Source organism: Oncorhynchus masou, chromosome 29 (genome assembly GCF_036934945.1).
Source record: "Oncorhynchus masou masou isolate Uvic2021 chromosome 29, UVic_Omas_1.1, whole genome shotgun sequence".
NCBI classification, from domain to species: domain Eukaryota; kingdom Metazoa; phylum Chordata; class Actinopteri; order Salmoniformes; family Salmonidae; genus Oncorhynchus; species Oncorhynchus masou.
Genome location: NC_088240.1, coordinates 85,780,204 through 85,796,805, shown reverse-complemented (window position 1 = coordinate 85,796,805; position 16,602 = coordinate 85,780,204). Strand labels below are relative to the sequence as shown.

The 16,602-nt window shown below is 41.2% G+C and overlaps 1 protein-coding gene and 1 long non-coding RNA gene across 2 annotated transcripts in view; one reads left to right on the top strand and one right to left on the bottom strand.

Annotated features, from left to right (window-relative positions):
- Nucleotides 1–10,817, bottom strand: part of LOC135519807 (neurobeachin-like protein 2) — a 190,046-nt gene extending 179,229 nt beyond the window's left edge. Inside the window, 1 exon segment of the mRNA XM_064945020.1 lies at nt 10,207–10,817. Within this exon segment, the coding sequence (XP_064801092.1) occupies nt 10,207–10,257 (51 nt within the window). The 5' untranslated portion in view covers nt 10,258–10,817.
- Nucleotides 10,818–11,745: 928 nt separating this feature from the next.
- LOC135520883 (uncharacterized) lies at nt 11,746–13,831 on the top strand. Its single transcript, XR_010452459.1, has 2 exons — nt 11,746–12,268; nt 13,002–13,831. It is a non-coding gene; the product is annotated as an uncharacterized LOC135520883 (long non-coding RNA).
- The last annotated feature ends 2,771 nt before the right edge of the window (nt 13,832–16,602 follow it).

Below are 16,602 nucleotides of genomic sequence, written 5' to 3'. Positions count from 1 at the left end.
GGTCGGTATCACTGTGCTCCGGTCTTGTACAGAACATTCAGGTCGGTATCACTGTGCTCCGGTCTTGTACAGAACATTCAGGTCGGTATCACTGTGCTCCGGTCTTGTACAGAACATTCAGGTCGGTATCACTGTGCTCCGGTCTTGTACAGAACATTCAGGTCGGTATCACTGTGCTCCGGTCTTGTACAGAACATTCAGGTCGGTATCACTGTGCTCCGGTCTTGTACAGAACATTCAGGTCGGTATCACTGTGCTCCGGTCTTGTACAGAACATTCAGGTCGGTATCACTGTGCTCCGGTCTTGTACAGAACATTCACGGTATCACTGTGCTCCGGTCTTGTACAGAACATTCAGGTCGGTATCACTGTGCTCTGGTCTTGTAAGAACATTCAGGTCTATCACTGTGCTCTGGTCTTGTACAGAACATTCAGGTCGGTATCACTGTGCTCTGGTCTTGTACAGAACATTCAGGTCGGTGTCACTGTGCTCTGGTCTTGTACAGAACATTCAGGTCGGTGTCACTGTGCTCTGGTCTTGTACAGAACATTCAGGTCGGTATCACTGTGCTCTGGTCTTGTACAGAACATTCAGGTCGGTATCACTGTGCTCTGGTCTTGTACAGAACATTCAGGTCAGTATCACTGTGCTCTGGTCTTGTACAGAACATTTAGGACTACATGTGCTGTCAGGTAGGTGAGTACTCCCTCGTGTTATAAACCCAGTTATGAACCCGCCTTCATTTGTATATTCTCTCTCAAATAGCTGTCTTGATGCACCAGTCCATACTTTCATGAACACTTCAAGCTGTTATTACAGTACACCCTAACAGTAATGACATATATGAAGACAGACAAAAGAACAATCAATAACCTTGGGGGCCAATAGCAGACAGCCACCTCTTGAGAATGTAAATAACTCTACACAGCCATCTGACTAGTCCACAATCTCTCTTTTAATGAGCAAATCATTGTGACTGTATACAGGACCTTCTTATTAAAGGATTCACACACCATGACTTTTTCCACTATTTGTTGTGTTACAGCCTGAATTTAAAATGGATTACATTTAGATGTTGTCACTGGCCTACACACAATAACCCATAATGTCAACCAAAAGAATATTCCAGAACATGCATCCTCTTTGCAATAAGGCACAAAAGTAAAACTGCAAAAAAACATTATTTTATGTCCTGAATACAAACTATTATGTCAAATCCAACACGTCACTGAGTACCACGCTTCATATTTTCAAGCATGGTGGTGGCTGCATCATGTTATGGGTATGCTTGTCATCGTCAAGTACTAAGGAGTTTCTTAGAATGAAAAGAAAGGGAATGGAGCGAAGTACAGGTGAACTCCTAGAGGAAAACCTGGTTCAGTCTACTTTCCAACAGACACTGGAAGACTAATTCAACCTTTCAGCAGCACAATAAACTAAAACAAGGCCACATATACACTGGAGTTGGTTACCAAGACTGTTTAATGTTCCAGAGTGGCCTAGTTACAGTTTTGTCTTTAAAAATCTAGAGTAAGACTAGAAAAATGGCTGTGATCAACAACCAACTTGACAGAGCTTGAAGAATTTTAAAATATTAATTTGCAAATATTGTACAATCCAGGTGTCCAGAGCTCTTAGAGACTTGACCAGAAAGACTCACAGATGTAATCACTGCCAAAGGTGATTCTAACATGTATTGACTCAGGGGTGTAAATACTGACACTACCGTTCAAAAGTTTGGGGTCACTTAGAAATGTCCTTGTTTTTGAAAGAAGTGTACATTTTTGGTGGATTAAAATAACATAAAATTGATCTGAAACTGTAATCGAACCAACAAATGCTGACTTCTCCAGGTACTCAACTAGTCTAAAGGCCAGTTTTATTGATTCTTTAATCAGGACAACAGTTTTCAGCTGTGCTAACATAATTGCAAAAGGGTTTTCTAATGATCAATTAGCCTTTTAAAATGATAAACTCGGATTAGCTAACACAACGTGCCAATGGAACACAGGAGTGATGGTTGCTGATAATGGGCCTATGTAGATATTCCATTAAAAATGCCGTTTCCAGCTACAATAGTAATTTACAACATTAACAATGTCTACACTGTATTTCTGATTAATTTTATGTTATAACTTAATGGACAAAAGATGGGCTTTTCTTTCAAAAACAAGGACATTTATAAGTGACCAGAAACTTTTGAACGGTAGTGAATGTAAATGAGATTTCCTTTTTAATATATTTGCTAACATTTCTAAAACCATGTTTTCACTTTATTGTGGGGTATTGTGATGTCACTATGGGGTGTGATGTCACTATGGGGTATTGTGATGTCACTATGGGGTATTGTGTGTGTAGATGGGTGAGAAGATTTTTTTTATATTAGAATTCCAGCTGTAACACAACATGTGGAATAAGTCCAGAGGTTTAAATAGTTTCTGAAGGCTCTGCATGTCCATACCTGCATGACAACACTGAGGATGTGCAGATGCCTTGAAATAGTTTTAAAGTCATCCTTGTGAATTTAGTTTAACTGTTTTACCCAATCAGAACCTGTTGTTTTAATCCTACATTTCCCCTTTATAAACAGGTTAGAGAAATGCAGCACTGAAGAGCAGCCAATAGCCTAAATCTGTTGTTTGAATCCCAGATTTCCCCTTTAAAAACAGGTTAGAGATATGCAGCACTGAATAGCAGCCAATAGCCTAAATCTGTTTCCCCTCCAAGATAAACAAGAGATATTTCACTGACTGCGTTCCAAAATGACACCCTATTCTCTATATAATAAACAGTTTAACCAGACTCCTATGGGCCATTCTCTATATAACCAGACCCCTATGGGCCATTCTCTATATAACACATAGTTTAACCAGACCCCTATGGGCCATTCTCTATATAACACATAGTTTAACCAGACCCCTATGGGCCATTCTCTATATAACACATAGTTTAACCAGACCACTATGGGCCATGTGGGGGACACAGCCACTGCATGCACAGCGAGGTGCAGGTACATGTGCCAAGGATTGCTCAGCTTGATGTAAGCGCTGAATCTGGGTCTGATTTAAGATGTGTGTAAAGAATGTATTGCACAAATCAGAGGACGCACAGCTCCAGTCACTGACGTGCCAGTGCAAGTCGTATGTTCTATTCCAGATTTTGGAGAAGCAGAGCAATGGCTAGGACTCATGCATTCAGCGTGTGAGCATTTTGAATACAGTCAACTCCTGACATTGAAGTGCACATCGACTGCAAGCTCAAACACTGTGTGTCCTAATGGTAGCATGTTCCCTATGTAGTGCACTACTTTTGACCAGAAACATATGGGCCTATATACAGGATAGGGAACTATTTAGGATGCAGACATTGTCAAATACTTTCTTTTAAAATAGTTTCAATGTCTTCATGCTCCATTTGGTTCATACAGTGACACCATACTGAGTGTGGGACATGTGTCAGACACAGGTACGCAGGCAGACATCCAGTTTAAAGATGATACTATAGAAGATGTTAACTTGACTTACCGGTACTGAACAAAAGACGAAGAACATTGCATTCTCATGGAGACTATAGGAGGGGCAGGTGAATGTTAAGTCCCCTGTTAAGTTACACCTCGCCTGTTCTGTCAGCCTACCTCACCTCAGTCCATTCATTGAGTGGAGACAGTCACAGCAGGTGATTGTTAACATACAGTGTAATGTTGTGAAATCATCTGTGTGTGTGAACACCCTTTGTTGTTCCATGTCGAAATGAAGGTCAATCTCGTCAGTGTCGGTCCTCATTTACCTCCAGGATTTAAGTGCGACAGACTTTGGATGACATATACTGAAATGGTCAATAGGGCTCTGGTCAAAAGTAGTGCACTTTATGGGAATAGGGTGCCCTTCGGCTGTGTTCTCATTTCATTTACAACCACAATGTGTTGGTTGGGTTCTGTTAATTTGCAAGCCATCCTACACATGCAAAATTGAAATCTTACTACCTCGCAAAACTACCTGATGCTCAGCCTGTGTGTGTTGTAAAACCCTGCTGAACAGAGTAAATGCAGTCGTCTCCGTCAGTCTGAAAGGTTCATGGGGAAAGGAAGTGGCTCCATGACATCACAGTTGTCCTCCAAATTGCAGAGAGATAGTGTCCCAAATGGCACCCTATTCCATATATAGCTCACTACTTTTGACCAGAGCTCTATGGGCCCTGGTCAAAAGTAGTGCACTATATAGGGCATAGGGTGCTATTTGAGATGTACACAGAGAGACAGATCAGGAGGAAGTGGTTGACATGGTACAGCGGTGACTGTCATGACCCGATGCTAGACACAGATGGGCAGACAAACATAACACTGAGCTCAGCAGTACACCCACAGACAGTGGACAGAGTGAGAGAGAGAACAAGAGATAGTATGGGGGCCTACACCTGTGGTGGCCTAGGTAGTCTGGAACACACGAGTCTGTTAAATCTTGTCCAATGCCCAGTCTAGAACACACTAGTCAGCCTACCTTTCTCTCACACAGACTAATCAGATCATTACTGTTGATTTGCCAGTCTTAAGAACAAGTCAAATATGCGTCGTACTAGAGGTTAGACCGATTAATGGGAATGGCCGTTTAACTAGGGCCGATTTCAACCTTTCATAAACATCGATAATCTGCATTTTTGGACACCGATCATGGCCGATTACATTGCACTCCACGAGGAGACTGCGTGGCAGGCTGACTACCTGTTATGAGGAGACTGCGTGGCAGGCTGACTACCTGTTATGAGGAGACTGCGTGGCAGGCTGACTACCTGTTATGAGGAGACTGCAGGCAAGGAGCCAAGGCTGACTACCTGTTATGTGCTAGCTAGCATTAAACGTATTTTATAAAAAACAATCAACCTTAACTAGTGATTATGTTAACTACACATGGTTGATGATATTACTAGTTTATGTAGCTTGTCCTGTGTTGCATATAATCTATGCGGTGCCTGTTAATTTATCATTGAATCATAGCCTACGTCACCAAATGGGTGATTTAACAAGCGCATTTGCAAAAAAGCACTGACATTGCACCAATGTGTACCTTAGCATAAACATCAATATCTTTCTTAATCAATACACAAGTATTATAATACTTATTATACACAAGTTATATATATATTTTATATAACCTGCATATTTAGTTAATATTGCCTGCTAAAATGAATTTCTTTTAACTAGGGAAATTGTGTCACTTCTCTTGCGTTCTGTGCAACAGAGTCCGGGTATATGCAGCAGTTTGGGCTGCCTGGCTCGTTGTGAACTGTGTGAAGACTATTTCTTCCTAACAAAGACAGCCAACTACGCCAAACGGGGGATGATTTAACAAAAGCGCATTTGCGAAAAAAGCACAACCGTTGCACGAATGTACCTAACCATAAACATCAATGCCTTCCTTAAAATCACTAACTAGGGAAATTGTGTCACTTCTCTTGCGTTCATTGCATGCAGAGTCAGGGTATATGCAACAGTTTGGGCCTCCTGGCTCGTTGCGAAATAATTTGTCAGAATTTTACATAATTATGACATAACAGCAATATTTAGACTTATGGATGTCATCCGTTAGATAAAATATGGAACGGTTCCGTATTTCACTGAAAGAATAAAAATTGTTTGTTTAATATGACCATATTATTGACCTAAAGCTTGTATTTCTGTGTGTTTATTATATTATAATTAAGTCTATGATTTGATAGAGCAGTCTGACTGCTGCTGCCTACCACCGCTCAGGCTCGTAAGCATTCATTCAAACAGCACTTTTTTGCCTTTTGCCAGCAGCTCTTCGCAATGCTTCAAGCATTGCACTGTTTATGACATCAAGCCTATCAACTCCCGAGATTAGGCTGGCAATACTAAAGTACCTATTAGAACATCCAATAGTCAAAAGGTATATGAAATACAAATGGTATATAGAGACATAGTCCTATAATAACTACAACCAAAAACTTCTTACCTGGTAATATTGAAGACTCATGTTAAAAGGAACCACCAGCTTTCATATGTTCTCATGTTCTGAGCAAGGAATTTCTTGGCACCCATCCCGTTAGCAGCATCATTTGTCTACATCCGCTGAATTGCAGAGCGCCAAATTCAAATTAAATTACTAAAAATATTTAATTTCATGAAATCACAAGTGCTATATAGCAAAACACAGTTTAGCTTGTTGTTAATCCACCTGGTGTGTCAGATTTCAAAAAAGCTTTACTGCTAGAGCAAACCAAGTGTTTATGTGAGGACATCTCTCTCAGCAGACAAAACATTACAAACAGCTAGCAGCAAAGTAGATTGGTCACGAAAGTCAGAAAAGCAATAAAAATGAATCGCTTACCTTTGATGATCTTTGGATGTTTGCACTCACAAGACTCCCAGTTACACAATAAATGTTCCTTTTGTTCCATAAATATTATTTTTATATCCAAAATACCTCCATTTGGTTGGCGCGTTTTGTTGAGTAATTCAGAGGCTTGAGCGTTCACAACGGGGTAAACACAAATTCCAAATAGTATCCGTAAAGTTTATAGAAACATGTCAAATGTTTTTTATAATCAATCCTCAGGTTGTTTTTACAATAAATAATCGATAATATTTCAACCGAACCGTAGCTTTTTCAATAGGAGAGAGAGAGAGAATGTCTGCTCCAAGCTGTTGTGCATGCAAAACTCTACTGGCACCCAGCCATCCACTGATGCGACGCGATGTGATCGTTCTCGCTCATTTTTCAGAATAAAAATGCTGAAACTATGTCTAAAGACTTCACACAATCTGGTTGATATCCTTTTAAATGGAAGGAAGGCATGCAATGGAACAGGGAGCTTTCAAAATAAGAGGCACTTCCTAGTTGGATTTTCTTCAGGTCTTCACCTGCAATATCAGTACTGTTATACTCACAGACAATATTTTAACAGTTTTGGAAACTTTTAGGTTTTCTATCCTAATCTGACAATTATATGCATATTCTAGCTTCTGGGCCTGAGAAATTGGCAGTTTAATTTGGTTACGTTTTTCATTCAAACATCAAAATACTGCCCCATTCACTCAACAGGTTAAACGTTAGCTTTTTTTACATGGCACATATTGAACTTTTACTTTCTTCTCCAACACTTTGTTTTTGCATTATTTAAACCAAATTGAACATGTTTCATTGATGTGTATTATATTAAATTAAAATAAAATTGTTCATTGTTCATTGAGTATTGTTGTAATTGTCATTATTACACACATATATATAAGAAATTGACAGATTAATCGGTATCTGCTTTTTTTGGTCCTCCAGTAATCGGTATCACCGTTGAAAAATCATAAGTCGGTCGACCTCTACTACGTACATCTAACAGTAGTTGTTAGAACACCCAGTAAAGGTTTAACCTGAAGACAATGGGGTCACCATAAAAACCATGAGTAATGAAGCCTCACTTAGACAAGGGTTTCCCAACTCGGTCCTGGGGCCCCGTTCTGGTTTTTGTCCTAGCGCTACACAGCTGATTCAAATAACCAACTCATCATCAAGCTTTGATTATTTGAAATTAGCTGTGATGTGCTATGGGCAAAAACCAAAATGTGTACCTAGGGGGGGGCCCCGGGACCAAGTTTGGGAAACCCTGACTTAGAAGACTGACGCACCAGATAATATTCAAACACTGGCACCCACTCTGCATGCAGATACTTATTAAACAATGACGATGTCCCATTTCAAAACAAATGCAATCAACCAATGTGACGAGGGCTGGGACAAAACCAGTATATAGAGATACTTCATAGTAGAGCGGCAAGGAAACAAAATACAAAGCGGGTTTTAGGAAAACAGCCTTAATGTTAGAAACAAACACCATTATGTTGTCATCCAGAGTCACATGTATTTATTTTCCAAACTACAGCAGGTTAAAGGACCAACGAGTTTGGTCTGCTTCGTGTTTACATTTTTGCCATGGAAAAAAATAGAGATACTGGTATCTTAAATGTGACCCCACCCAGATGTACTGTGTGTGGGCATCTAAACCAACAGCAATGGGGTTGCATCCTATTCCCTATGCAGGCCCTGGTCAAAAGCAGTGCACTGTATAGGGAATAGGGTGCCATTCGGGATGCAAACTGTGGGCTGTTAGTGGACCAACAGGACAGGAGGTAGGCCTAGTGAGGGAGGGGCCCTCCTCTGTTAGTGAACCAACAGGACAGGAGGTAGGCCTAGTGAGGGAGGGGCCCTCCTCTGTTAGTGAACCAACAGGACAGGAGGTAGGCCTAGTAAGGGAGGGGCCCTCCTCTGTTAGTGAACCAACAGGACAGGAGGTAGGCCTAGTGAGGGAGGGTGAACCAACAGGACAGGAGGTAGGCCTCCTCTGTTAGTGAACCAACAGGACAGGAGGTAGGCCTAGTGAGGGAGGGGCCCTCCTCTGTTAGTGAACCAACAGGACAGGAGGGAGGGGCCCTCCTCTGTTCGTGAACCAACAGGACAGGAGGTAGGCCTAGTGAGGGAGGGGCCCTCCTCTGTTAGTGAACCAACAGGACAGGAGGTAGGCCTAGTGAGGGAAGGGCTCTCCTCAATTAGTGAACCAACAGGACAGGAGGTAGGCCTAGTAAGGGAGGGGCCCTCCTCTGTTAGTGAACCAACAGGACAGGAGGTAGGCCTAGTGAGGGAGGGGCCCTCCTCTGTCTGCTCTTGGACCTGCTGAAACAGGTCCATCTGCTTTGTCTTCTGCCATGTTTAACCCCTCAATGCCTGCCAGTGCCTCAAGCTATGAGGTAGGAGGGAATATGGAGAGGAGAGGAAGAGAAAGGCCTAGGTACGGTTGCATGGGTATAGAAGGGAATGTCACCAACTGCACCTCAAAATAGGCATCTAACATAATAGAGACAGACTGCAGTACTCATTGCAACTTTTCCTTAGGCATTTGAAACAGATTGCAAAATCTAGTGAATAATTTAGTATCATTTATTAATTTCCAGGCAATATGTTTTCATTCAAAAAGGGATTCATGAAAAGGATGGATGACTGACCATTGCCAGTTAGTAGTCACACCCAATTCTAAAATAAACCAAGGACAAGTCTTTTTCCACCACTCTTATGGAAATGTTTGTTGTAGGCCGACCTGAGTGTAATCTGTCAGGGTTGCAATGCAGACCACTAGTGTGTGTAGGCTATATCACGAACACACATTGTAATTTCTCGGCACATTTCAGACAAGTAGTTTTGTGATGCTGATAAATACTAATACTGTTGCAACAGTTGTTCTTGTAGGCTACATTGTATTATAAGCTGGTGCAGTAGTCTACAAACTGATACACCCTGGCATAGCGCACGGCCTACGAGTTTTGGGGAAATTAGCTTTAAAACTGGAACATTTTCTCTCAGCCTCATGGCAAAAATGTGTAAAATACCACATTTGCTATAAAACGGCACATTTCTCTATGCCCCATTGCACAGACCTTGCGGGGCCGTGAAACCGCGCTACACCACTGCCAATACAATGTTGCAAATATGTTCTGCTATGACCCATATCCCTGAATAAATTATCTGTTAAACAAATAAGAGAAGGATAACTATCTGTAGGCCTACCCCAACTCTGCTAAAGTGAACAACATACATGTGACAAGTCGGAACTACATTCAGGAAGTAAAGAGAGCACCTCACCAAAGATGGTGGATAAATGAAGATGGTTCACTCAAGCAGTTTACCATTGAAAAAAATGGTCCGTTCCGGTCGACTTAACGGGGTGGGTCTCCCATAAACACCAATTCAGTAGCAGCTGGGTCTGGACCAGAAAGAAACAGCGAGTGGGGTGTCTCGCTTCCTATTCCGTCTCTGATCTTGGCAGTAGCCAGCAGGTAAAGGAACCATATCCAGAGTTGTCGACGCCAAGTTATACTAGCATAGAATTAGAACAATGTTTCACACAATCAGATCAACTAAACCGTATAGTGCTGGCATATCACGGAATAAAACTGCCTGTTTATGGACAGAGGTGAAATTATTATGAGTCGACACGCTCAAAATACACCCTGCATGAATCCCAAATACTTCCTCATACGATTCCGCCTGCTCACTATCAGAACAACAAGCATTGGCAAATATGGTTGCCAACTGTAGCGTGCACTGCAGTCATGTTTTCCGGTGATACCTTCGAAAAAAGCTTTCAAGCAAATATAGGACAATTGCAATTCAACAACAGGTGTCAGCCCCCCCTATTAAACTTACCTTGGTGTAATATAAAATCCACCGCTCATTCAACCTCTCCTTCGAAGCCATTCTCCACCGTCCTTCTGTGTGTAATCCCTTGGTTTCAGTATGAATGTATCATTGTACTTTTACATTTGTTTGCATAAAGAGCGTTAAGATTGTTTCCAGAAAAAAGGACGAAACATTGATCTCTTGTAACATCTTGGCAACATAGCTCGCAGTATCCAAAGTGATCGACATAGAATATTGTATGCTCTCCCCAAAGTTTAGCAGATTGCCAAATTAATTATAAAAGACATGGTTAAAAAAAACAATCTGCCGTGGATATCATGTCAAGAGCAAGAACAGATCAGGAATTCCAAAGCAAAATAAACCCGAATGAATATGATGATCCCCCAATTACGAAGTAATTCCCACGGACACCGCAGTCAGATGGTATCTTATTATAATACGGTTTACGTCTTAATATACAGTTATGCATCTCCTTCCATATCTACAGTAAAGTGTCGGCGCAGTGAAGCGACAGGACGTTGACTCCACGCCGTTCTGTAGAAGTCTCCTAAACATCCACTTTTTGGAACGTTCAAGCAAACCCTCTGGCTTCGCGACAGACTGCGAGCGCACTGTAGTATGGACAGGTAATAGTCTTAAAGATACATCCACCCTTTAAAAATGTCCATCTGGAAGTTAGAACTAAACATTTAAACAGGATTTACAAAGGCTAGAACATGTTGTATGTTCTAATATTTACGTTATCAAATTGAATATGATGATGAAGCCCAAATATAATAAAACATTGTCATCTCCTTAAAATACACTCTTAGCAGCCCCATCAAACTAAACAACGATAATAAAGAGCATCATTATCCTTCAAAAGAGAGAACAATGTGCATATTGAACTGACAGGCGATGTGGGGATTTCTGGGAAATGACAATAGTCTGTGCCAAATGTTCCCAAAGGATTTGTCCTAATTACTTGAATCAGCCTATGGTTAATTGGAATAGAGCTAGAAATCCATTTCTATGCTATAAACAGACATGTAGAGGCCGTTTCCCTGACACATTACTCCTAATACTGGACTTAAAAGCATTTTCAATGGGGATTCTTAATTGAGCTTGGTGTTTAGTCCAGGACGAGGCTGTGCCCTGGAAACCATCCCATAGTGTGTTTCTCTTGAGTCTTGCCCATTGCCCACTTGGCTTGTGGATCTCTCTCCTCTATAAACACAGCCATCCAAGCTGATCCCTCCCCTTTCCAGTGTTTATATCTGACAGTAAGAAGTACAGAGCACTAAAGCCATAAAAGCAGAGGTATTAAACAAGGTATTAAACAAATATATAACCATGACAGGTACAGGCTTACAGTGAAACATCTATTCAACAGGGAACAGTATAGTACACTGTATGGATTTCCTATACTGGATCTTGTTAATTCATGTATTTGAACAAATGAGGGGTAGAAAGACACATTAGTCTCAGAAACCAAGAACTAAAATCTTGCGTAATTGTGTCATGAGAGATTGTGTGTACATAGGCTATATCATTGGAAAACAAATATGTAATTGAACATGTACAGTTGGTTGTGTATACGGAAGGGAAGAGCTTCCTTATTGTGTCAGTACAGATGGTTCCTTATTTTATGGTTCATTGTTCTTGTCTGTCTTTTGTAATTTGTTCAAACGTAATAGTTTTACTTCAGCCAGTCAATATTTGTCAAGGTTTTTTTACGGTCAGATTTTCAAAGACTTACTGATCATTTAACGTACCAACTCAAAGATGTTCAGTCAAAGGTGGAGCTTCGGGGAAACTACACTGTTGAAACGGGTTGGAGCTGGAAGGGATTGGGGTTGGTATCCCGGGCCGGTATCCTCGTTCCGATGCGATAACACTGCCTCTCAATGACCTCACACTAGTCACTCAGGGGCTCCCGAGCGGCACAGCGGTCTAAGGCACTGCATCTCAGTGCTATAGGCATCACTACAGATCCTGGTTCGATTCCAGGCTGTATCACAACCGGACGTGATTGGGAGTCCCATAGGGCGGCGCACAATTGGCCCAGCGTCGTCCGGGTTTGGCTGGGGTAAGCCAACATTGTAAATAAGAAATTGTTCTTAACTGGCTTGCCTAGTTAAATAAAATAAAAACGTTATGATTATCAATCTAATCCATCATACAAGAAAATTTCCTCTGTCCCATAATCTGTATCTTTACAGAGGAACTGTGGATTACTCCCCAGAGGCTGATAATAACTGATATACAGTGCCTTGCGAAAGTATTCGGCCCCCTTGAACTTTGCAACCTTTTGCCACATTTCAGGCTTCAAACATAAAGATATAAAACTGTATTTTTTTGTGAAGAATCAACAACAAGTGGGACACAATCATGAAGTGGAACGACATTTATTGGATATTTCAAACTTTTTTAACAAATTAAAAACTGAAAAATTGGGCGTGCAAAATTATTCAGCCCCCTTAAGTTAATACTTTGTAGCGCCACCTTTTGCTGCGATTACAGCTGTAAGTCGCTTGGGGTATGTCTCTATCAGTTTTGCACATCGAGAAACTGAAATTTTCGCAAGGCACTGTACATAGGATTGGATAGACAATTTATTGTGATCAAGACTCAAGATTTAAATGTCTGGGTTTAGTACATTTTTTGTAAGAAGTGAAAAAAAACGATATTTCTTGTATGACCAACTGACACAAGTTAGTGATTGTGTGTGATGGTGAATCTTTAACACAGAGCCAACCATAGAGATCCTATTAAATGTGTATTCTATTTCCTAATTCTATGGGGAAAACACTGGTCAACAGGAGGATGGCCACAACAGAACCTCCAGGCAGGCAGCTGTAATATTGCCATGGCAATGACCTACATTCCATACCAGGACCTACCCACTACCCAGTGCTGGCTGGGTGGCCCTCTGTTGGACCGAGCTGGGCCTCTCTCTCTATATGAAGGATGAATACAAAGCCACACTCACGTGCTGATTGTAGACTGAGAGTGTAAGAATATAATTATTTGTGTTAAGAATTCAGGAGCATAGGCTATACTGAAAAGATTTGGCATGGGTCCTCAGATCCTCAAAAAGTTCTACAGCTGCACCATCGAGAGCATCCTGACTGGTTGCATCACCGCTTGGTATGGCAACTACTCGGCATCCGACTGCAAGGCGCTACAGAGGGTAGTGTGTACGGCCCAGTACATCACTGGGGCCAAGCTTTGTGCCATCCAGGACCTCTATACCAGGCAGTGTCAGAGGAAGACCCTAAGAATTGTCAAGGCTTCAGGCCACCCATGTCATAGACTGTTCTCTCTGCTATCACATGGCCAGCGGTACCGAAGAAAATCTAGGTCCAAAAGGCTGCTTAACAGCTTCTACCCCCAAACCATAAGACTGCTGAACAGGTCATCAAATGGCCACCCAGACTATTTGCATTGAAACCCGTTTTTATGCTGCTGTTTATTATCTATGCATATTTCCTTTATCCCTACCTACATGTACTGTATATGTTTCCTCAAATACCTCGACGAGCCTGTACCCCCGCACATTGACTAACCGGTATCCCCACACATTGACACGGTATATAGCCTCTATAGTTATGTTATTGTGTTTCTTCAAAAATAAAACTTTTATTGTGTTTGTATTGTTATTTTTTTATTTACTTTAAAAAATACTCTTCATTATTGCTTAAGCTTGCAAGTATGCATTTCACTGTAAGGTCTGTTGTATTCGGGGGATGTGACAAATAACGTTTGAATTGATTATTTGATTTTTGAGGATACTCAAAAGAACTGAAGAATTTGTAAGTCGCTCTGGATAAGAGCGTCTGCTAAATGACTTAAATGTAAATGTAAATGAATCGATCACTGCGGGACTGTCTTTATTATGTCCAGAAAAACGGATTTAACACCATCTGTAAATGCACACTGCTTTCATTCTTTTAAATCATTATCCAACCAGCTGCATGCAGCCTGGTCCAGGCCAATTGACGAAAGCCTCTGAATAAGTACTGAGTGATCCACAGTGTCGGAGGCTTTAGACAGGTCAATAAAAGAGGCCGCACAGTGTTTCTTCTTATCCAAACAATGAAGAAAATAATTTAAAACCAAAAAAGTAGCAAATATGGTGCTTTATTTAATCTGGTCTGAAACCTGACTGGTGTACATTTAGAATGCATTTCCTAGTTCAAAAGATGGTCCTTTATTTAATCTGGTCTGAAACCTGACTGGTGTACATTTAGAATACATTTCCTAGTTCAAAAGATGGTCCTTTATTTAATCTGGTCTGAAACCTGACTGGTGTACATTCAAAAGGATATACATTTAGGTTTTCCAAGGATTCTAGAATTTTTGCTCGGCAAGAGAGTTTGGAAATAGTTCAATAAAGATTTAGGTCACACAGATCACTGCCTTTGTGAAGGAGGAGTATATGGGACACCTTCCAGACCCTGGGAATTGTACCAGGAATAATTGTAAGGTTAAAAATAATAGTTATTATTCTGCATTCAGGGGAGCAGAAAGCTGCAACAAAGGATCAAGCAAATGAGCCCCAGTGGATGTTTTTTAACATCAATCTTGTGCAAGACGTCCTGCACATGACAAGTGGAAAGCTGTTGAAATGAAAACAAAGATTCACTAGAGATTGACAGGATTTCCATTGAGCCAATTCTAGTCTGGGAGAGGGGCAGGCAGTCGACTGGTTGACCAGGGTCAACTGAACCACGACTTATTTCAAATAAAAAGCCTTCCAAGATCAAATTAAATGTTTATTTTTTGCACCCCTGCATATTTGCTCAGTAAACAAGGTGCCAATGTTGTACAAGGCAACCATATAGTTTGATGTTTTATTTTCATTGAAAAAACATTATAGAGGCCTGATTGTTGATCATGATGTCCTGTGACATTATTGCAGGCTTTTCAGCCTTATAATTTGATATAATTTTGCCTTTTACTTTTTCTCTAGTAAATGCATATGTTTAAAAAAAATACATATTTTATAAGATATTCTGATGATATTAGTGTGTTATTATTTTGCACATCATTTAATACAGTAGGCCCCAGTAGCCTGCCTATTTGCTCAGATGTTCAGGCCATGAATCGATGCGCTCAGCACTCGCTTCTAAACCTTTGCGAGTAGCTACTAGCTAGTCCTATGAATCGATTTCCGAACCACGACAACACAACGTGAAACGAAAATGGAGCAATCGGTTGGTTCACTGCAGGAACAAGCATTAAAAAGGAAAGAAAGACTCAAAGCTTTGAGAGGTCGACAACTTCAAGTGAGTATCACCCAGCAATAACAATGTCTGTGTTGTAAACAGTACAAACATAGAATTAGCTAGCTCGCTACCAGCTGTTTGAGTTCGCTAGGTAACGTTAGCTAGCTGATGGAAAAAACAGGAGCTAGTTACACACAGCATTGCTCTTGACATTCGTTTGAAATGTACATAGCTAGCTAACGTTAGCTGTGCAAAACGGATTAACTGGAAGCTCAAATAACATATTCTACATGGTTAGCTAGTTAGATAACTACTAGGCTAGCTAACTAGCTGTCTGTATTTAGCTTGCTATGCTAGTTGTGAACTGATGGTGAAATTAGCTAGCTAGCTATGATGGGATAATTTACTCAAACATGTTTATTCATTATCAACTGTTGATATTAGCTGAGAATCTTCAACTTTGTTTTCTCGGGGTTGTTTTGATAACTGGTCATGGGATTTGCAAGCAACAACCTGTCTAAATGACTATCGCCCCTTAGTAAGCACATCTGTAGCCATGATATGTTTTTGAAAGGCTGGTCATGGCTCACATCAGCACCATCATCCCAGACACCCTGGACCCACTCATTTGCATACCGCCCCAACAGATCCACAGATGACGCAGTCTGTTCATGTAAGAATACATTGACTAATGTCACAGTGCAGCGTTCAACACCATAGTGCCCTACAAGCTCATCACTAAGCTAAGGACCCTGGAACTGAACACCTGCAACTGGATCCTGGACTTCCTGACGGGCCGCCCCCAGGTGGTGAGTGTAGGCAACAACACATCCGCCATGCTGACTCTCAACTCGGGGGCTCCTCAGGCGTGCGTGCTTAGTCCCCTCTTGTACTCCCTGTTCACCCACAACTGCATGGCCAGATGATCACCTACGACTCCAATTCCATCATTAAGTTTGCTGATGACACGGCAGATGATCACCTACGACTATGAGACAGCCTATAGGGAGGAGTTCAGAGACCTGACAGTGTGGTGCCAGGACAAGAACCGCTCCCTCAATGTCAGCAAGACAAAGGAGTTGATCGTCATAGACTGATTAAAGTGGCCAATGTGTCCATGTCTATGTATATAGGGCGGCAGCCTCTAAGGTGCAGGGTTGAGTAACCGGGTAGTGATGGCTATTTAATAGTC